The 20,551-nt window shown below is 74.7% G+C and overlaps 1 protein-coding gene across 28 annotated transcripts in view; it reads left to right on the top strand.

Annotated features, from left to right (window-relative positions):
• The window catches only part of PLEC (plectin), a 71,752-nt gene that overhangs the window by 33,864 nt on the left and 17,337 nt on the right, over nt 1-20,551 (top strand). For 11 of the 28 annotated variants that reach the window (XM_072851687.1, XM_072851688.1, XM_072851686.1 and 8 more), the window contains 20 exons: nt 4,065-4,126; nt 5,154-5,168; nt 5,642-5,731; nt 6,123-6,158; nt 7,881-7,958; nt 8,068-8,160; nt 8,458-8,624; nt 10,039-10,154; nt 10,278-10,384; nt 10,461-10,580; nt 11,355-11,450; nt 11,867-11,994; nt 15,995-16,088; nt 16,180-16,334; nt 16,581-16,887; nt 17,401-17,478; nt 17,682-17,843; nt 18,713-18,817; nt 19,618-19,713; nt 19,794-19,919. In XM_072851687.1, the coding sequence (XP_072707788.1) occupies nt 4,065-4,126; nt 5,154-5,168; nt 5,642-5,731; nt 6,123-6,158; nt 7,881-7,958; nt 8,068-8,160; nt 8,458-8,624; nt 10,039-10,154; nt 10,278-10,384; nt 10,461-10,580; nt 11,355-11,450; nt 11,867-11,994; nt 15,995-16,088; nt 16,180-16,334; nt 16,581-16,887; nt 17,401-17,478; nt 17,682-17,843; nt 18,713-18,817; nt 19,618-19,713; nt 19,794-19,919 (2,231 nt within the window). Of the gene's footprint in view, nt 1-1,692; nt 1,820-4,064; nt 4,127-5,153; nt 5,169-5,641; nt 5,732-6,122; nt 6,159-7,880; nt 7,959-8,067; nt 8,161-8,457; nt 8,625-10,038; nt 10,155-10,277; nt 10,385-10,460; nt 10,581-11,354; nt 11,451-11,866; nt 11,995-15,994; nt 16,089-16,179; nt 16,335-16,580; nt 16,888-17,400; nt 17,479-17,681; nt 17,844-18,712; nt 18,818-19,617; nt 19,714-19,793; nt 19,920-20,551 lie in introns of those variants that run through there. The other 17 variants (XM_072851689.1, XM_072851699.1, XM_072851706.1 and 14 more) reach the window with 6 other exon arrangements.

Genomic DNA, 20,551 nt, shown 5'->3' with positions numbered 1-20,551 from the left:
CCGAGCGGTGGGGTGCGGGGGGCAGGGAGCGGAGCGGCCGTGGGCTCCCACGCTGTGCCGACCCCTGCTCGAGGGTCCCCAGCGCCGGCCTCCCCAAGGAGGGACGTGCGGCCGGGCTGGGCCCTGCCCGGTCCCGGGCGGGACGTGGCCCCTGGTGGGGCACCAACCCTGAATCCTTCCTGCGGTCCCCGGGGCTGGCGGTGTCCCTGGTCAGCACGGCAGGCGCCTGGCGGCCACGCGGCAGGAGATGCTCCGCGGTGCGTCCCTGGGGAGGGGGATTCCTCCTGGCATCCCACGCCAGCGCTGCCTGGGCCCCCACCCCGTGCGAGCACCCCATGGGTGCCCATGGGGCGCAGGGGCGGGGGGCTCGGCCGCACCCGGGGCGTGGGGTGCTCGCCGGCAGCAGGCCCGCTGGCGGGAGGCGTGGGTCTGGCCGTGCCGCAGGCGGCACAGGAGCGTCTGGAATGCATCGCCGGCAGCGCCGGCTGGGGCGGAGGAGCCTGGCCTGGCTCCCTGGGCCGGTGAGGGCGTGGGGACGGCACCCCCCGCCCGGGGGGTCCGCGGGTCTCAGCCCCTGGCCTGGAGGCCCTGCAGCCCCGGGGATCGGGAACCCGAACTCCCCGAGAGGGGCTCTGGGGCTTTCAGCCCCCCGTGTGTGGGAGCTGGGAGCAGGGCTTGCAAACCTGGGGGTCCTGAGCCTCTCGGGCTTGCAAACCTGGGGGTCCTGGGCCCCCGGGTTGTGGGGACCGTGGGTCCTGCAGCGCTGGGGCAGGGGCTGGGAGGTCCTGAGCCTCCCGGGCTTGCAAACCTGGGGGTCCTGGGCCCCCGGGTTGTGGGGACCGTGGGTCCTGCAGCGCTGGGGCAGGGGCTGGGGGGTCCTGAGCCTCCCGGGCTTGCAAACCTGGGGGTCCTGGGCCCCCGGGTTGTGGGGACCGTGGGTCCTGCAGCGCTGGGGCAGGGGCTGGGGGGTCCTGAGCCTCCCGGGCTTGCAAACCTGGGGGTCCTGGGCCCCCGGGTTGTGGGGACCGTGGGTCCCGCAGCTCCCGGTTATGGGGCTGGGGGGTCCTGAGGACCCTGGGCTTAGGAACCGAGTGGTGCCAAGACCCCTGGGGACAGGGCCGGGGGGCTCTTGGAGGTCCCAACAGGGGGGCTGTGGCCCCTGAGCATGGGGACAGGGGTGTCCTGAGAACCCTGGGCAGTGGGACGGGATGTCCTGAGCTCGTGACCCTGGGGGTCCTGAGCCTCCTGGGCTGGGAACCCTGGGGGTCCCGAGGCCCCAGGGTGCGGGACCAGGGGTCCTGCAGCTCCGGGACACGGGGCTGGGGATCCCAACCCCCCCCGGGCTCGCGGACGTGGGGGTCCCGAGGCCCTGGCGTGTGGGGCCGGGGGGTGCCGGCTCCCCGGGGTGTGCTGCGGGGTCCCCCTGGGCGGGGGCGCGGGGTCCCTGCCCCACCCCCACGGCCCCCGGGCGGCTCCTGGGGCGTGGGGAGGAAACGGTTAAGCAGAGCCATGGGCTCGGGGAGGTTTCCTGTGGGCAGGATCCGTGCCCGGGCGTGGGGAGGGAGGGAGGGGAACCCCAGTCTCCTCCCTGGGGCCGCCCCACACCTCAGCGGGAGGAGGCATCGGCAGGGACCGGGCTGGCAGCACGGGCAGAGCGGGAGGCGAGCCGAGCTGCGTCGGTGCTCAGCGTGGGCGGCGGCGGCCACCATGTCCCGGCAGCGGCTGTGCAGCCAGGAGGAGGGTCTGTCTGCGGGGCAGAGGACGAGCTCGGAGGACAACCTCTACCTGGCGGTGCTGAGGGCCTCCGAGGGCAAGAAAGGTAGCGGGCTGCCACGGCGGTGGGGACGGCGTGGGGCGTGGCAGCCGCCCTCCCTGCGACCACCCCACCATCGCACCGGGGTGGGCCCCGTCCTGCGGCACGGGGGCCTGGTCCCTGCGCCCCGCGCCAGGGTGGACCCCCACGCTGGGGCGGTGTCTGCGGGCAGGCTGCGGGGCAGACCCCCGCGCTGGGGCGGTGTCCCCGGGCAGGCTATGGGGCAGCACCGTGGGGCCGGAGCCGGTCATTGTGGCCGGGGCCGGCAGCCCCCCCACAGCTGAGCAGTCGGGGCGTGGTGTCCCCGTGTCCCACGCCGGCGCCTGTCCCCATCCACGCCGTGTCAGTGCCAGGCGTGGGCGCTGCCCGCCAGCCCTGCCCGCGGCGAGCGCGAGCACTTCCTCCCACGCCCTGCCCGTCCTGCCCGCGGCACGGCCGCGGCCCGTCGCTCTGCCTGCTGCGCCGCGGGGCGTACGCCACCGGCCGGGGCTCACCTGGGTGTCGAGGAATTTTTGGGTGCGGGTCCCGCTGGGGTGCACGGCATTGGAGCGCTCCCCGCTCCGTGCACACGTACCCGCCCCGCGAGCGTGCCCCACGCTTCCTTCCTTCCTCCCGCGGTGCTGCCGCTGCCCGGCCCTCGCCTCCCTGCCCCTCGCGCCCTGGTCCCGCTACCGAGCCGCCCGTGGGCCCCGTGGGGTCGGGGTGCCCGTCACTCGGGTGGGCGGGTGGGTGGGTGCGGGCCGGGCCGGGCGCCGGCCGCGGGGCCCCGGGCGCCGCGCGGGCAGATCCCAGCACGCTCCGGTGGGGCGAGACCCGGCACGCGCCACCCCGGCCCCACCGGCTTGCCATGGCGTGGGCGCGCGGGCGTCGCGGAGGGGTGGCCGTGGGGCCAGTGGCATCGCCCCGTGTGCCCAGGGAGTCCCCTCCTGCCACCGAACCCCTCTCGGCACCGGCCCGGGTCCGGCGCCGGCCGTCCCGGGCTCAGCGGCGACGCTCGGGGCCTAGGGGGGAGCGGGGCGAGGAGGGGGAGCTGCCCCCCCACAGGCAGCGGGGCTGGGTGGGGCGGGTGCTCGTTACAGCAGGGCGCGCGGGATGGGTGCTCGTTAGCTGGGGCAGCGGGCAGCAGCAGCCCGGGTGCCCAGCGCGGTGCGTCAGCCGTCCCGGTCCGACCCTAATGACAGGGCGGCGGGCAGGGAGCGCCCGTGACTCAGAGGCCCCGCGGCCCTGCCTGTCCGCAGGGACGCCCTGCCCGCGGCGTGGGCAGCCCGCGGGGATTCCCAGGCCTCTGCCTGCAGCTGCCCGCAGGAGCGGGTGGGAGAGTTGCCGGGGCCGTCACCCTGGGGCACCCCCCGGGCTCTCCCCACCCCGCAGAGCCGCGCTCGGGCGGCCGGCAGCGGCGGCCACCTCTGCCCCGGACACCGGACAGCCGCGGCCGGGGCCGGGCAGGCAGCGCCTGTGCCGTGCCGGGGCAGACACCCCGTGGGCTCAGCCACGTCCCGCTCGGGCCGCGCATGCAGCACTGGGGCAGACGCCCCGTGGGCCCGGACACGTCCCACTCGGGGCGAGCGTGCCGCGCCTGGGGCTGCGCCGGGGCAGACGCCCCGTGGGCTCAGCCCCACCCCGGACACGTCCCACTCGGGGCGAGGGTGCCGCGCCTGGGGCTGCGCCGGGGCAGGCTCAGCTCGTCCCCACCCTGCGCCCGTCCCGGTCGGGCCGTGCACGCGGGGTGCCGGCGGCTGTGCCGGGGCAGACGCCCCGTGGGCTCACCCTGGGCCCGGACACGTCCCACTCGGGGCCAACGTGCCGCGCCTGTGGCTGCGCCGGGGCAGACGCCCCGTGGGCTCGTCCTCATCCCCTCCACGTCTGCCTCGGGGCGCACACACCGCTGTGCCAGTGCACGCTGGCCGTGGGCTCGGCCCCGTCCCCTGCCGCCCCGCTCGGGCCGTGCCCGCAGCGCCCGGGGTTGTGCTGGGGCGGCTGCCCGGGCTCTGCGCCGCGGCACCGGGCCTTGCTCCGGGCTCCTTGCAGGCATTGCTCGGCTTTGCCGGGGCTGCAGTGGTGCAGGCACGCAGGGGCCGATCCACGTTAACCATTTCCTTCCCCTCACACGCCCCGTGACTCACCGCGGCTCCCCAGAGCGGTTGGCTCATCACTTCCTCTGCCGTCGGTCCCGCCAGCTGTGCCGTGCCGTGCCGTGCCGTGCCGGGAACCCCCCCGCCAGCCGCTCACCCTGCCCTCTCCTCTCTTGCAGATGAGCGAGACCGGGTCCAGAAGAAAACCTTCACCAAATGGGTCAACAAGCACCTCATCAAGGTACGGGCACACGCCGCCTCCCGCGGAACCCTCGCCACCCCGGCAGAAAGTCCTGGGGAGGCCGTGCCGGCTGTGCCGGAGGCAGCACCGGGGCACCCCCAGCCGCGACCCGCCGTGCCAGCGTGGCAGAGCACAGCAGGACATGGGCAGCGGGGGCCCACGGCAGCGCTGTGCCGACACAGCCTCTCCGGCTGCCCGTGCCGGTGCTCCTGCCGCCTCGGCGGTGGTCGAGGCCGCTCGGCTGCCTCTGGGGGGGGGGCTCTGCTCCGGCCCGCAGCGGGGCTGGGGGCAGCGCTGGGGCCCTTGTGGGCAGGAGCTGCTTGCCCTGCCTCCCCCCTTCCCCTGCCCAGCTGTGCCGGGGGGGCTGTGCCGTCCCGTGGCTGTGCCGGGCGTCGGGCCAGGCCGGGAGCGGAGAAGCACCGTGCCAGCTTGGGGAGGGGATGGTGCTCTGGCCCCGGGCGCGAGGGGACCTTTTGCGGGCTTTGATGCCACGGAGCCTGGCAGCTCTGCCGGGCTCCCTGCCCGCACCCCCCCCCGCCCCCCGCCCCGGCACTGCCGCAGCTTCCTTTGGGCACCGGGGTGCCTGCGCCCTTCCTGCCGGCCCGGGGGGGCCGTGCCCACCGTGCTGCCTGCGCTCGGCAGTGCCTGCCCCGTGCCCTCCCGTCCTGCCCCGCTCTTCCATCTCCAGCCGTGCCCCTCTCCCTGCTCCTTCCCCGTGGCGCCCGCGCCACGCACCCCACCGAACCCTGCCAGGGCCCCGCCGGCGTGCCGGTGCCCGTCCCTGCTGCACGGCGGGCAGAGCCCCATGTCAGCGCCTGGCACGCGCCGAGACGTCTTCCCGGCCCCCGCGCGCGGACGTGTTCCTGCGTGCCGGGTGCCCGGCCCTGCGGCATCGGTGCCGTGGCATCGGTGCCGCCGCGGGGTGCTGCTGCCCGGGGCGGGTCCCGGCTGCCCCTGCCCGCCCCGGGGCTGTCTCCTCTCTGCTGCCTCTCCTGACCTCTCTCTTCTCTCTGCCTCTCCCGCGCAGCACTGGCGAGCAGAGGTAGGTCTCTCCCTCTCCGGCTGCCCCCACCGTGCTCTTTCTGCTCTCACGCCGACCCCTCCCCGTGCCAGGGCCAGACCCCGCGGCTGCCGGCATGGTGGGCAGCATGTCCAACCCCGCCGCGGCTGCCGGCATGGTGGGCAGCATGTCCAACCCCGCCGCGGCTGCCGGCATGGTGGGCAGCGGGTCCCCGTGCGTGGCGGAGGGACGCCGGACCCAGCCCAGCTGCTGCTCTGTGGGGCACGGGGGGAGCTGCCCGAGTGTGCTGGTGGGGGGCAGGGGTTTGGGGGCACCGGGCTGTGCTTGGGGACGTGTGTGAGCACCCGCTGCGCAGGGGTGGGCGTCGCTGGGCTCCCCGCCCGGCTGCCCCATGTCGGTGGCAGCCGGCATGGGGCGGGGGGGCAGGAGGTGGGGGGTGCTGGGGCTCTGCAGGGCCCCCCGGCACCCCCATAACGCCGTCGCCGTCCCTGCAGGCGCAGCGCCACGTCAACGACCTCTACGAGGACCTGCGGGATGGGCACAACCTCATCTCGCTGCTGGAGGTGCTCTCCGGGGACACGCTGGTAGGTGCCGCGCCGACCCTGCTGCCGCACCGCTGCCGCCCCGCTCCCCCGCGCCGGCTCCGCGTGCCGCAGCCCCGGCTGCCGGCCGTCCCATCCTCTGCTTCCCGCATCTGCTTCCCACCCCTCTCCTGCTTGGCCTCTCCCCCGGCTTCGGTCCCGTCCCGGAGAGCGGCCCGGCGCCGTGCCGGAGCGCCCCAAGCCCCGCCGGCGCGGCCGTCCCCCTCCATCCCGCAGCCCCCCCGGTCCCACCGCGGCCTCTAACGCCCGGACGTCTCTTTGCTTTGGTGAACTCTCTGCTTCTCCGCCCTGGGCTCCTGTCGGCGGGTCTGCCCTGACCGTCCCCCTCCGGCCTTTGCCTCCTTCCTCTCTTTGCACTGCTCTGCCCGGGCAGCCGAGGGAGCGCGACGTGATCAGGAACTTGCGGTTGGTGAGTGGTTCTGCCGTTTGCTCTCCGCATGGCCCTGCGTGGCAAGCGCCCGCCGCCGCGACCGGGAGACGCTCCGCCACCGGCACGGCCGCGCTGTCCCGTCCCGGCGCGGGTGCGGAGGAGAGGCGTCGCCGCGTGCTGTGCCGCGGGGAGGCGCGTCAGCGCCCCGGGGTGCTCCGGCAGCGGGGTCGGCCAGGGCGGCCGAGGCTGGGCGCCCGCTAGGGCGGGTTTCCCTGGGCCGGGCCTCGCCTGCGGCGGCGAGATAGGAGCGCGGCGTCACCAGGAGCGGTGCCGCGGGGCTGGGACTCCCGCGGGGCCGCAGCTGGGCTGCGGCTCCCGGCACCGCGGCAAGGCGTGCCCCTCGCCTCCTCGGGGCTGCTGGAGGTCCCAGGGCACCCAGCGAGGACGACGGTGCCGCGGCCGCCGCCCCCCCCGGCTCTCCCACCGCGGCCGGACCCTGCCCCCACCGGCCGCGCTTCCCTCGTGCCCCGCGGCTGCTGGGTGGAAGAGACCCTGGTCCACGGCTGATGGCACGCGGGGGGTCAGGGGCTCCCTGGCCCTTCCGGCAGCCGAGGCCAGGCACTGCTGTTGCCGGCGTAGTGCCAGGCCTGGCTGCGGGGCCGGCGGGTGTGGGAGGTCTGTCCAGGCAGGAGCTGGGGGGGGGGGGGTTGCTGCCCAGGGGACCCCGGCTGGGGACCCCCAAGGGTGGGGAGGTTCCTGCCGGGGGGGTCGCCCAGCGCGGTGGCGCCCGGTCCCTGCTGCGGGGCGAGACCGGAGCGTGCCAGCGAGCCGCGGGCCGCCGCCAGCACGGCCCTGCCACGTCCGCGCAGGCGGGACGGGCTGCGAGGAGCTGGCAAGGGCAGGATGAGCGGTGCTGCCGGGATGCCGCGGGCAGGGGCAGGGCAGGGCCGGGCTGTGCCCGCGCGGTGGGGCCGGCGCTGCTGCGTGGCCAAGGCAGCGTGGGCGCAGGATCCGGCAGCGAGGCCGGCCGCGCTCGCCATTGTGTGGTCCGGCGGCGCTTCCTGCCCGCAGCCCCGCGGGACGGGCAGAGGATTTCCTGGCGGGTCCGTGCTGCCCGCTCGCTTCTGCGCGGGCGCTGCCTGGACGGGGGCACGGGGTGCGGTGGCACCTTGGCCAGGGGCGGCTCGGCAGAGCTGCCCCGGGCAGCGGCTGCGATGCCCCTCTGCGGCGGGGGTTGCGCAGGCCCCGGTGCCGGCGCCAGCTCCCCGTGGCGATGGGGTGCCCGGCGCCTGCGCTCCTCTTGCCTGTCCTGCCTGCACAGGCAGCTCTCGCGTTTCGGGCAGGGGCTGGAGCTCAGCAGGGTGGCGCGGGGAGCAGCCGGGCCCCGCGACGGACGCCGTAGGGAGCAGCGGGCGCTCGCCTTGCACCGCGCCTGGCGCTTGGCTTCCCTTGGCATGGCGGCCGGTGGCCCCGGTGCTGCACGGGCGGTGTGGCCCTGCCGGGGCCGGGGGCAGTTTGGGCTGGGCTGGCCCCGTCCGGCGGCTTTGCGGTGGGAGAGGCGGGGGCCGTCCCCTCCCCGGAGGGGACAAAGTGCAGAAGGCGTGTGGCATCGGCATGCGCGGCGCCGGGAGGGGCCGGGCGGTGCACGGGGCGGGGGACACCGCAGTGCTCGGTGCCGAGCATCCCTCGCACGCGCGGGTGAGCGGGGGGTGGCCGTGCCGGGTGGGGGCCGTGGCTCATCGCCCCTCGCTCTCCCCGCAGCCCCGGGAGAAGGGCAGGATGCGCTTCCACAAGCTGCAGAACGTGCAGATCGCCCTCAACTACCTGAAGCATCGCCAGGTGAGGGGCGTTCGCGGGGCTGCTGGGCTGGCGGGACCCCCCCGGGACCCCGGGGGCTGGGGCGCGCTCCCCGCCCTCCCTGCAGCCGCCGCGTGCCTTGGCCTCGCAGGTGAAGCTGGTCAACATCCGCAACGATGACATTGCCGACGGCAACCCCAAGCTGACGCTGGGGCTCATCTGGACCATCATCCTCCACTTCCAGGTGAGCCCAGAGCCCCGGGGCCCGGCACGGGCGCGCGCCGTGCCGCGGCCTGGGGGGGAATGTGGCGGTGGCGGGGCCAGCGGCAGTGCCGGCGGTGCCGGGAGGCTGGGGCTCCGCAGCGCTGGGGGCTCCCTGGTGCCGGGTTGGTCCCCGCGTGGGGCGGGAACGGAGCAGCGGTGGGGCCGGGGGATCGCTGGCAGGGGCCGCGGTGGAGGAGGTGGCAGCCGCCACGGAGCGGGCGCGGCCACACGCGGCGGGAGCCGACGGACGGCCCGGCGTAACCCTCTGTCCCGGCAGATCTCGGACATCCAGGTGACGGGGCAGTCGGAGGACATGACAGCCAAGGAGAAGCTGCTGCTCTGGTCCCAGCGGATGGTGGAGGACTACCAGGGCCTGCGCTGCGACAACTTCACCACCAGCTGGCGGGACGGGCGCCTCTTCAACGCCATCATCCACCGGCACAAGTAGGTGGAGCGGAGCCAGGTCTGCTCCTGGCCGCCGCGTGCCAGGGCAGCGCGGCGGGCCGGCCGGGGCGGGCAGCGCCGTACCTGCCTGCGGGCGCAGAGCTCCCATCTCCCTGGCGGGGACCTGGCACCCCAGCCCCACCCCGGTGGTGCCGAGCCTCCCTTGGCGCGACCGTGCCCTGGCTCGGGCTCCTGGGTGGTGGGGAGAGCAGCCCCCGGGGCCGTGGACGACCCGGCTCCAGCGCCGGCTGGACTCGGGCCAGCAGCGCAGGGCGACGCCGGGAGGCCGGGCCGAGCCACGCGCGGGGCAGGCGCGCGCTCGCCGAGACCCGCCGCCAGCGGGGCCAGCCGCGCCGATCCCGCTTTGGGGCGATGCGAGCACGTGCTCCTGACGAGTCCCGGCCCGTCGGCCCGCGCTGGCAGCTGCCGCTGGCAGCCGCGCGGCTTCGCCGCCTTCCCACGCTCCCGCCCGACCTGCTGACCCCGCCGCCTGCGTGGGCAGGCGGGCGCTGACACCCGCGGGCGGCAGGCACCGTGCCCTCCGCGGCGTGCCGGGGCGCGGGCAGGCAGGCCCCCGCGGGTCCTGCTGGGGCCGCCACGCACCTTTGGGGAGCGCAAGTACGTGCAGGCGTGCCGCGCCCGCGCAGGGAGGGAGGGAGGAGGCACCCGCGCCGCGCCGCACTCTGCACCAAGCCGCCGCCGTGGCAAGAGCTCACCAACCGCCGCGCCGAGCTCGGTCCCGCCATGGAGCGGAGCGGGCGGCATCGGGCCAGGAAGCAGCTGCGGCGGCGCGGCGCGGGGAGCTCTGCGCGGGCTCTGCCGGGGGCGGAGGACGGGGTGGTGATGGTCTGCGAAGACGTCCCCGACCGCCCGGCGGCCCCCGGCATCAGCGGCTCCTTCTACTCCGTCCAGCGCAGCCTGCGCCTCAGGGAGCTGTAGGCACCGGGCTGGGCCGGGGGCTGGGACCCCCCGCCGGGCTGGGGGGCCGGGGCCGCTGCCTGCCCCATGGCGGACGCGGGGCATCCGCCTGCCCCATGGGGACACGGGGACGCTGCCTGCTTGTGGGGTCTGCACGGGGCCGTCGGGGCGTCCCGGGGCCGGGCGCGGGGGGTCTCGCCAGCCGCCGGCACCCCTGGAGCGTGGCGTGGGCGTGCAGGGCGCGGGCGGCTCCGCAGAGGAGCTGGCGGCCCCCAGGAGGGGTGGCCCAGCCGCCCCGGGGTCTCTCCAAATAACCGGCCCCCACGTCCGCCAGAAACTGGCGCCGCAGGGCGGGGCGGGCGGAGGGCGCTGCCTGCGGTCCTGGCCCCGCCGTCCACCGGGCCCGGCGGGAGAGCGGCTGCCGGCGCGGGCCCTGCCCCCGGCTGCCGCGGGGTCCCCGGCAGGACCCCCGCTGACCCGTCCCCGCTGCCCACAGGCCCATGCTGATCGACATGAACCGCGTGTACCGCCAAAGCAACCTGGAGAACCTGGACCAGGCCTTCACCGTGGCCGAGCGGGACCTGGGGGTGACGCGCCTGCTGGACCCCGAAGGTACGGGCAGGGAGACGCGGCTGCGAGGGGACGGGTCCCGGGGCGGGGCCGTCCTGCAGAGCCCCCGTCCCTCCGCACCGCGGGTCCCGCGTTCCCCCGCCCGAGCACCCTCCCTCTCCGCAGACGTGGACGTGCCCCAGCCGGACGAGAAGTCCATCATCACCTACGTCTCCTCGCTCTACGACGCCATGCCCCGCGTGCCCGAGGTGCAGGACGGCGTCAAGGCCAATGTGAGTCTGGGGGCCGGGGGGGGGTCGGCCTCCCGCCGCGGCAGGCGCCCGGCCCCACACGCCTCCCTCCGCCCAGGAGCTGCAGCTGCGCTGGCAGGAGTACTACGAGGTGGTGACGGTGCTGCTGCAGTGGATCTGCCAGCACACCGTCCTCTTCGAGGAGCGCCGCTTCCCCGCCAGCTACGAGGAGATCGAGGTGAGGGAGCCGGGACGGTGCCGCGGTGCTGGCGGGGGATGAAAGGCCCCGGTGAGCTGTGCCGGTGCCCGGGGAGGTGCTTGGCAGCGGCCCAGCTGGCCGGTGGCCCGGCTGCGGGCCGGCTCATGCCGCGGCGAGTCCTCCCAGCGCGGGCAACCCCGGGCCGGCACGCACCCCGCCCCGCCGCGCCGCAAGCTCATGCCGGCCTCGGGGCCGCACGGCTCCGCGGGGAGCGGGGGGACCCGGCCGTGGCCGCCGCGCTGCCCGTCCCTGAGCCCGCCGCCCGTCCCAGCCCCGGCTGGGTCCGCGCAGCCTGGCCCTGGGGGGCTGTGGGGCGAGGGGGGCTTGGTGCCGGTGCCGGCCGGGAGGGGCTGGGGAGCAGGCGGCCGTGCCGCGGCAGAGCCGAAGCGCTCCGGGCAGGGAGGGCCCCTCTGACTCACCCTTTCCAGGCTCCGCGTGAGTCACCGGTGGCGAACGCCAGCTCCCCACCCGGCCCCTTCCTTCCCATCAGCTCCACACGCATGGAAAATTGGGGGGGGATGGATATTGCCCGAGCTGCCCCCTCCCACCCCTAGCCCCTGCACAGCCGGCCCCGGCTGCAGCCCCACGGCCCACGCGCAGGCACCGGCTGGGATGCGCTGCCGGGACGGGCAGCCTGGCAGGCAGAGGGGTCGGGCAGGCAGAGGGGGTCCCGGCCCCGGCCCGTGCCCACAGCGGCGGGTCGTGGCGCCCGGGGGTCCGCGCTGCCCACCTTAGCCGCCCCCCTCCCGGCAGATCCTCTGGCGCCAGTTCCTGAAGTTCAAGGAGACGGAGCTCCCGGCCAAGGAGGCCGACAAGAACCGCTCCAAGGCCATCTTCCAGTCCCTGGAGGTGAGCGGCACCCGCCGCCGGCCGTGCCCGGGGGGCTGGGGGTGCCGGGGTCCTGAGGGGCTGGGGTCCCGGGGCTCTGGGGGTCGGTCCCAAGGGGCTGGGGGTCCCGGGAGACCGGGGTCCTGAGGGGCTGGGGGTCCCAGGGGTCCAGGGTCCCGGGGCACTGGGGGTCCTGGTGTGCTGGGGGGTCGGTCCCAAGGGGCTGGGGGTCCCAGGGGTCGGGGGACCCGGGGCGCTGGGGGGTGCTGGGGGTCCCGGGGCGCTGGGGGTGCCTCTCCCATCTCACGGCTCCCCGAGGCTTTGCCTCCGGCGCGGAGCGGCCGAGTGGCGGCCCCCGGGGCCACCGCCCGCCGCCGGCTCGGCCCTGCCCGGGGACGGGGCCCGGGGCCGGTGGTCTGACGCGCCGGCGGGCGCAGGGCGCGGTGCAGTCCGGGCAGCTGAAGGTGCCCCCCGGGTACCACCCGCTGGACGTGGAGAAGGAATGGGGCAAGCTGCACGTCGCCGTCCTGGAGCGGGAGAAGCTGCTGCGCGCCGAGTTCGAGAGGCGAGGGCCGGGCCGGGGCCGCGGGGGGGCGGCGGGGGGCGGCGGGGTCCCGGCCCCGGCCCCGGCCCCGGCCCCGTCCCACCGGCGGGGGAGGCACCGCCGGCCCCGGGCTCTCGGCAGCCGGGCGCTGGGGGCCGTGCGGCGGGCGGGGCCCTGCCGGGGCTCGGGGCCCCGGCCCCGGGGGCCGGCACCGCGGCGGGGAGAGCGGGCAGGGAGCGGGGCCGGGGCCGGGGGCGGCAGCGCGGGCAGGGAGCGGGGCGGGCAGCGGGGCGGGGCGGGCAGCGCGGGCAGGGTGGGGCTGGAGCCCTGCCCGCGGGCGGGAGCGGGATGGGGCGTGGGGTGGGGACGGGGAGCGGGACCGGGAGCGGGACAGGGAGTGGGACAAGGAGCGGGACAAGGAGCGGGACAAGGAGCGGGACAAGGAGCGGGACAGGGAGTGGGACAAGGAGCGGGACGGGGAGCGGGACAGGGAGCGGGACAAGGAGCGGGACAGGGAGCGGGACAAGGAGTGGGACAGGGAGTGGGACAAGGAGTGGGACAAGGAGTGGGACAAGGAGCGGGACAGGGAGCGGGACAAGGAGCGGGACAAGGAGCGGGACAGGGAGCGGGACAAGGAGCGGGACAAGGAGCGGGACAAGGAGCGGGACGGGGAGTGGGACAAGGAGCGGGACGGGGAGCGGGACAGGGAGCGGGACAAGGAGCGGGACAGGGAGCGGGACAAGGAGCGGGACAGGGAGTGGGACAAGGAGTGGGACAAGGAGTGGGACAAGGAGCGGGACAGGGAGCGGGACAAGGAGTGGGACAAGGAGCGGGACGGGGAGCGGGACAGGGAGCGGGACAAGGAGCGGGACGGGGAGCGGGACAAGGAGTGGGACAGGGAGTGGGACAAGGAGCGGGACAAGGAGCGGGACGGGGAGCGGGACAAGGAGCGGGACAAGGAGCGGGACGGGGAGCGGGACAAGGAGCGGGACAAGGAGCGGGACGGGGAGTGGGACAAGGAGCGGGACAAGGAGCGGGACGGGGAGCGGGACAAGGAGCGGGACAAGGAGCGGGACGGGGAGCGGGACAAGGAGTGGGACAGGGAGTGGGACAAGGAGCGGGACAGGGAGCGGGACAAGGAGTGGGACAGGGAGTGGGACAAGGAGCGGGACGGGGAGCGGGACAGGGAGCAGGACAAGGAGTGGGACAGGAAGCGGGACAAGGAGCGGGACGGGGAGCGGGACAAGGAGCGGGACAAGGAGCGGGACAAGGAGCGGGACAAGGAGCGGGACGGGGAGCGGGACAAGGAGTGGGACAAGGAGCGGGACAGGGAGTGGGACGGGGAGCGGGACGGGGAGCGGGATGGGGAAAGGGACTGGGAGCGGGACTGGGAGTGGGACAAGGAGCGGGACCGGGAGCGGGACAGGGAGCGGGACAAGGAGTGGGACAGGGAGCGGGACAGGGAGTGGGACAAGGAGTGGGACAAGGAGCGGGACAGGGAGCGGGACAAGGAGTGGGACAGGGAGTGGGACAAGGAGTGGGACAAGGAGTGGGACAAGGAGCGGGACAGGGAGCGGGACAAGGAGCGGGACAGGGAGTGGGATGGGGAAAGGGACTGGGAGCGGGACTGGGAGTGGGACAAGGAGCGGGACCGGGAGCGGGACAGGGAGCGGGACAAGGAGTGGGACAGGGAGCGGGACAGGGAGTGGGACAAGGAGCGGGACAGGGAGCGGGACAAGGAGCGGGACAAGGAGCGGGACCGGGAGCGGGACAGGGAGCGGGACAAGGAGTGGGACAAGGAGCGGGACAAGGAGCGGGACCGGGAGTGGGACAAGGAGCGGGACAAGGAGCGGGACAAGGAGCGGGACGGGGAGCGGGACGGGGATCGGGACGGGGAGTGGGACAAGGAGTGGGACAAGGAGCGGGACAGGGAGCGGGACAGGGAGTGGGACAAGGAGCGGGACGGGGAGCGGGACAAGGAGCGGGACAAGGAGTGGGACAGGAAGCGGGACAAGGAGTGGGACGGGGAGCGGGACAAGGAGCGGGACAAGGAGCGGGACAAGGAGCGGGACGGGGAGCGGGACGGGGAGCGGGACGGGGAGCGGGACAAGGAGTGTGACAGGGAGCGGGACTGGGAGCGGGACAGGGAGTGGGACAAGGAGCGGGACAGGGAGCGGGACAGGGAACGGGACTGGGATCGGGACGGGGAGTGGGACAAGGAGCGGGACGGGGAGCGGGACAAGGAGTGGGACAGGGAGCGGGACCGGGAGCGGGACAAGGAGCGGGACAAGGAGCGGGACAGGGAGCGGGACGGGGATCGGGACGGGGAGTGGGACAAGGAGCGGGACGGGGAGCGAGACCGGGAGCGGGACAAGGAGCGGGACAAGGAGCGGGACAAGGAGCGGGACAGGGAGTGGGACAAGGAGCGGGACGGGGAGCGGGACAGGGAGCGGGACAAGGAGTGGGACAGGAAGCGGGACAAGGAGCTGGACGGGGAGCGGGACAGGGAGCGGGACAAGGAGCGGGACAAGGAGCGGGACAAGGAGTGGGACAGGGAGTGGGACAAGGAGCGGGACGGGGAGCGGGACAGGGAGCAGGACAAGGAGTGGGACAGGAAGCGGGACAAGGAGCGGAACGGGGAGCGGGACAAGGAGCGGGACAAGGAGCGGGACGGGGAGCGGGACGGGGAGCGGGACGGGGAGCGGGACAAGGAGCGGGACAAGGAGCGGGACAAGGAGTGTGACCAGGAGCGGGACAAGGAGTGGGACAAGGAGCGGGACAGGGAGCGGGACCGGGAGCGGGACCGGGAGCGGGACAAGGAGCGGGACAAGGAGTGTGACCAGGAGCGGGACAAGGAGTGGGACAAGGAGTGGGACAGGGAGCGGGACCGGGAGCGGGACAGGGAGCGGGACAAGGAGCGGGACCGGGAGCGGGACAAGGAGCGGGACAAGGAGCGGGACCGGGAGCGGGACAAGGAGTGGGACAGGAAGCGGGACAAGGAGCGGGATGGGGAACGGGACCGGGAGCGGGACAAGGAGTGGGACAAGGAGCGGGACGGGGAGCGGGACAAGGAGCGGGACGGGGAGCGGGACGGGGAGTGGGACAAGGAGCGGGACGGGGAACGGGACAAGGAGCGGGACAAGGAGCGGGATGGGGAACGGGACCGGGAGCGGGACAAGGAGTGGGACAAGGAGCGGGACAAGGAGCGGGACGGGGAGCGGGACGGGGAGCGGGACAAGGAGTGGGACAAGGAGCGGGACGGGGAGCGGGACGGGGAGCGGGACAGGGAGCGGGACAGGGAGCGGGACAAGGAGCGGGACGGGGAACGGGACGGGGATCGGGACGGGGAGCGGGACAAGGAGTGGGACAAGGAGCGGGACGGGGAGCGGGACCGGGAGCGGGACGGGGAGCGGGACAAGGAGCGGGACAAGGAGCGGGACAAGGAGTGGGACAAGGAGTGGGGCAGGGAGTGGGACTGGGAGCGGGACTGGGATCGGGATGGGGAGTGGGACAAGGACTGGAACAGGGAGCGGGACAGGGAGCGGGACGGGGAGCGGGACAAGGAGTGGGACAAGGAGCGGGACGGGGAGCAAGACAAGGAGCGGGACAGGGAGCGGGACAGGGAGCGGGACAAGGAGCGGGACGGGGAGTGGGACGGGGAGCGGGACTGGGAGCGGGACAGGGAGAGGGACAGGGAATGGGACAAGGAGTGGGACAGGGAGCGGGACAGGGCTCCTCGCCCGGGCAGGGATGGGATCCGGGTCTGCAGGCCCGGGATCAGAGCTGGGCTGGCACAGGGTCCCTGTTGGGTGTGCGGGACAGATCCGTGCTGTGTGGGGCGGGATCTGGGCTGTGCAGGGAATGGGATCCGTGGCATGAATGTACAGGATCCGTGCTGTGCGGGGATGGGATCCACGCCATGCACGGATGGGGTTGGTGCCCCATGGGGCAGGACCCGTGCCGCGCGTGGATGGGATCGGTGCCCGCGTGCCAACCCCAGCCCCACCGTCTCCCTGCGCAGGCTGGAGCGGCTGCAGCGCATCGTCAGCAAGCTGCAGATGGAGTCGGGGCTCTGCGAGGAGCAGCTCAACCAGGCTGACACCCTGCTCCAGTCGGTGAGTGGCGGCTCTGGCTGCGGGGCCGCGGCCGAGGGGCCAGGCCCTGGCCGTGCCCCTGGCCGTGCCCCTGACTGTGCCCCGTCCCCAGGACGTCCGGCTGATGAACGCGGGGAAGCCGCCACAGAAGGCGGCCGAGATTGAGCGGGACCTGGACAAGGCGGATGCCATGATCCGGCTGCTCTTCAACGACGTGCAGGCCCTCAAGGACGGCCGGCACCCGCAGGGGGAGCAGATGTACCGCAGGTACGGCACGCCGGGTGTGCCCCACGTGGCATGCCTCACATGGCGTGCCCCACATGATGTGCCCCACACAGTGTGCCCTGGCACTTGCCTGGCTGCAGGAGCAGCCCACAACCTGTACCCCCCGTGTCCCCTGTGCCCCCGTGTCCCCTGTGCCCCCAATGTCCCCCTTGCCCCCCACGTCCCCCGTGCCCCCCACGTCCTCTGTGCCCTCCATGCCCCTTGTGCCGACGCGCCGTCTGCCCGCAGGGTTTACCGCCTGCACGAGCGCCTGGTGGCCATCCGCACCGAGTACAACCTGCGGCTCAAGTCGGGCGTGCCAGCGGCCACGGTGACGGTGCCACTGGGGCAGCGGCCGCGGCAGGAGCTGGATGAGGCGACGCTGCGGTACCTGCAGGACCTGCTGGCCTGGGTGGAGGAGAACCAGCGGCGGCTGGCGGCGGCCGAGTGGGGCATGGACCTGCCCACCGTGGAGTCCCACCTGGGCAGCCACCGCGGCCTCCACCATTCCATCGAGGAGTTCCGCACCAAGATCGAGCGGGCGCGGGCTGACGAGGTGAGCCGCCTGCCGCGGCGTCCCCCCGGGGCCGCCCCCGCCCCTGCTCCCAGGGGTCCCCCAGCGCTGAGGCTGTGCTCAGGCTGGTGGGGGGCTCCGGTGGAGAGCGGCCCGTCCCGGCTCCCCGCAGCCCCAGCTCTGCCCCCGCAGCCGCCTGCCCTGGAGCCCTTCTGTGCCCTGGGGCGCCCTGGACAGCCGGGGCACGGTCCCCAAGGGCACCCTGCCGCCCCCCGCGCACCCCGTGCCCCAGTGGCACCCCCGCTGCCCTTCCTGCGCGCTGCCCCGCCTTCGGCCCCCTCGTGCTCCGGCGCAGAGGGGCTGCCGGGGCCGGCACTGCTCGCTCTGTGCACGGCTCTTGCCCTGCCCCGCGGCCCTGTCCCGGCACTCCCCGGCATTAGGGTCTCTCCCCAGACCCCGCCTTTGGGAGGACGGGGTGCTCTGGGGACGCCGGGGTGCTGCCGTCCCCAGGGGGTGGGTCCGGAGGTCCCCGCGCTCACGGCATGTCTCCCCCAGGCGCAGCTCTCCCCCGGCCCCCGCAACGCCTACCGGGAGTGCCTGGGCAAGCTGGACCTGCAGTACGCCAAGCTGCTGGTGAGGCTCTGGGCTGGGGGCGACGGGCGGGGGGCGAGGACGTGACATGGGGGAGACGCGCAGCTGGGAGGGTGTATGGCATGGGAGAGAGGTGTGGGGAGGAGGATGCAGGGGGGGGAGATGCATGGGGAGGAGGATGGGGGTGGGGAAGACATGCGGGGAGGAGGGTGCGGCCATGGCCCATCCCTGCGCCCCGTCCCCAGAACACCTCCAAGTCCCGGCTGCGGCACCTGGAGAGCCTCCACGGCTTCGTCAGCGCTGCCACCAAGGAGCTGATGTGGCTGAACGAGAAGGAGGAGGAGGAGGTGAACTTCGACTGGAGCGACCGCAACCCCAACATGACGGCCAAGAAGGAGAACTACTCGGTACAGAGAGAGCCTGGGACGTGCCGTCCTGCCCGCTCCCTGTCCCTGCATGTGGCTGTCCCGCACGGTCCCCATCCCTCCCTGTCCCTGCATGTGGCTGTCCCGCACGGTCCCCGTCCCTCTGGCCCGGCGGTGACAGGTTCTTGGAGGTGCCTCCTGCACCCTGTGGCAGAGGATGCTCTTTGGCCACACCGGCCCTGCCGTGCCGCTGTGCCGTGCTGCTTGCCGAGGCTCCCGCCCTGCTCTTATCTCCTGCTCGTGCCAGCCCTTCCCTTATCCATTCTGTCTTTTCCCTGTCTGAGCTGCGGCTGCAGTCGCTCTCCCCTCTCGCTATCGATTGACTGAAACCGCTTCTGTGCGCGGCCGAGCACCCCCAGCCCCTTGACCCTGCTTCTGCCGCTTCTGCTGCTGCGCTCGCGCAGCTGCTGAGGGTCGCACCTCCCCTGAGCCGGGCTTGGGGTGCCGCAAACCTCTGCCCCCCCGGCCTGCCCCACAGCCTCTGAGCACCCCCAGCGCCATCCCTCAGCCCCCCAGGCCCTGTGTCCCCCTCCCTGCGCACCCCCAGCCCCGTCCCTCAGCCCCCCCAGCCCTGTCCCCCAGTGCCCCTACCCCTTCCCTCCCCCATGCCCCCCAGTTCCCCACCCCAGCAGGCTCCTGTGTGGGCGCTGGACCCAACACCCCCCCCAAGCATCCCCCGCCGGCTTGTCCCCGGTGGCCCCCGGCAGCTGCAGAGTCCCCTCAGCCCCGGGCGCACGCAGACACCCACAGACACCCACAGACACAGACAGACACACGCACAGACACGCAGACACGCGTGCTGGCCCCGCGGGGGGCCGGGCGCTCACCCCCCCCCCCCGGGGCCGTGCCAGGGGCTGATGCGGGAGCTGGAGCTGCGGGAGCGCAGAATCAAGGAGCTGCAGAGCACGGGGGACCGGCTGCTGCGGGAGGAGCACCCGGGCAGGCAGACCCTGGAGGTGAGGGGGCTGGGGCACGGGGGCCTGGGGGCCTGGGCGCCCCGGGTCGCCGGTGTGGGGCGCAGTGCGTGGGGCAGTGCAGGGTCGCCGGTGTGGGGTGCGGTGCGTGGGGCAGTGCAGGCTCACCGATGTGGGGCGCGGTGCGTGGGGCAGTGCAGGCTCACCGATGTGGGGTGCAGTGCATGGGGCAGTGCAGGGTCGCCGGTGTGGGGCGCAGTGCGTGGGGCAGTGCAGGCTCACCGGTGTGGGGCGCAGTGCGTGGGGCAGTGCAGGGTCGCCGGTGTGGGGTGCGGTGCGTGGGGCAGTGCAGGCTCACCGGTGTGGGGTGCGGCACGTGGGGCAGTGCAGGGTCGCCGGTGTGGGGCGCGGTGTGTGGGGCAGTGCAGGGTCGCCGGTGTGGGGCGCGGTGTGTGGGGCAGTGCAGGCTCACCGGTGTGGGGTGCAGTGCATGGGGCAGTGCAGCGTCGCTGGTGTGGGGCGCAGTGCGTGGGGCAGTGCAGGGTCGCCAGTGTGGGGCGCGGTGTGTGGGGCAGTGCAGGCTCACCGGTGTGGGGTGCAGTGCATGGGGCAGTGCAGGGTCGCCGGTGTGGGGTGCGGCACGTGGGGCAGTGCAGGGTCGCCAGTGTGGGGTGCGGTGCGTGGGGCAGGGGGCAGTGCACGGGGGGCTGTGGCAGTGCAGGCAGCTGCCTGGGCTGGGTGGGGGCTGGCAGCGGGCAGGAGCAGGAGCAGGGGCAGGAGCGGGAGCAGGAGCGGCGGGGCGGGGGCCGGGGGCGGCGCGGGGTGACGCGTCCCCGTTTCAGGCCTTCCAGGCGGCCCTGCAGACCCAGTGGAGCTGGATGCTCCAGCTGTGCTGCTGCATCGAGGCCCACCTGAAGGAGAACGGCGCCTACTTCCAGGTAGGGTGGGCTGGGAGGGGGGGCCCCCCGCACGCCCGCGGGCCGCCGCGCCGCCCCGGCTGACCCCCCCTTCCCCCCAGTTCTTTGCCGACGTGAAGGAGGCTGAGGAGTTCCTGAGGAAGACGCAGGAGAACATGAAGAAGAAATACTCGTGCGATCGCAGCATCACGGTCACGCGCCTGGAGGACCTGCTGCAGGACTGTGTGGTGAGCGACCCCTGCCCGCCGCAGCCCCCGGGGCGACCCCCCCCAGTGCATGAGCCCCATTGCAGCCCCTGGGGTGACCCCCCACAATGCATGAGCCCCACTGCAGCCCCCGGCGTGACCCCCCCAATTTATGAGCCCCGCTGCAGTCCCTGGGGTGCCCCCCAGCCCCGCTGCAGCCCCCGGGGTGACCCCCCAATGCGTGAGCCCCATTGCAGCCCCAGGGGTGACCCCCCAACGCATGAGCCCCAGTGCAGCCCCTGGGGTGACCCCCAATGCGTGAGCCCTGCCGCAGCCCCGGGATGACCCCCCCAATGCGTGAGCCCCACTGCAGCCCCCAGGGTGACCCCCAGCCCCACTGCAGGCCCAGGGGTGACCCCCAATGCATGAGCCCCAGTGCAGCCCCCAGGGTGACCCCCAATTCATGACCCCCATTGCAGTCCCCAGGTGACCCCCCAATGCATGAGCCCCAGTGCAGCCCCAGGGTGATCCCCCAATTCATGAGCCCCACTGCAGTCCCTGGGGTGCCCCCAGCCCCGCTGCAGCCCCAGGGTGACCCCCAATGCATGAGCCCCATTGCAGCCCCAGGGGTGACCCCCCAACACGTGAGCCCCATTGCAGCCCCAGGGGTGATC

This window comes from Ciconia boyciana, chromosome 2, assembly GCF_034638445.1.
Source record: "Ciconia boyciana chromosome 2, ASM3463844v1, whole genome shotgun sequence".
Lineage (NCBI taxonomy): Eukaryota > Metazoa > Chordata > Aves > Ciconiiformes > Ciconiidae > Ciconia > Ciconia boyciana.
The sequence above is the reverse complement of the archived record's forward strand: the minus strand, read 5'-3'. Positions and strand labels throughout refer to the sequence as shown.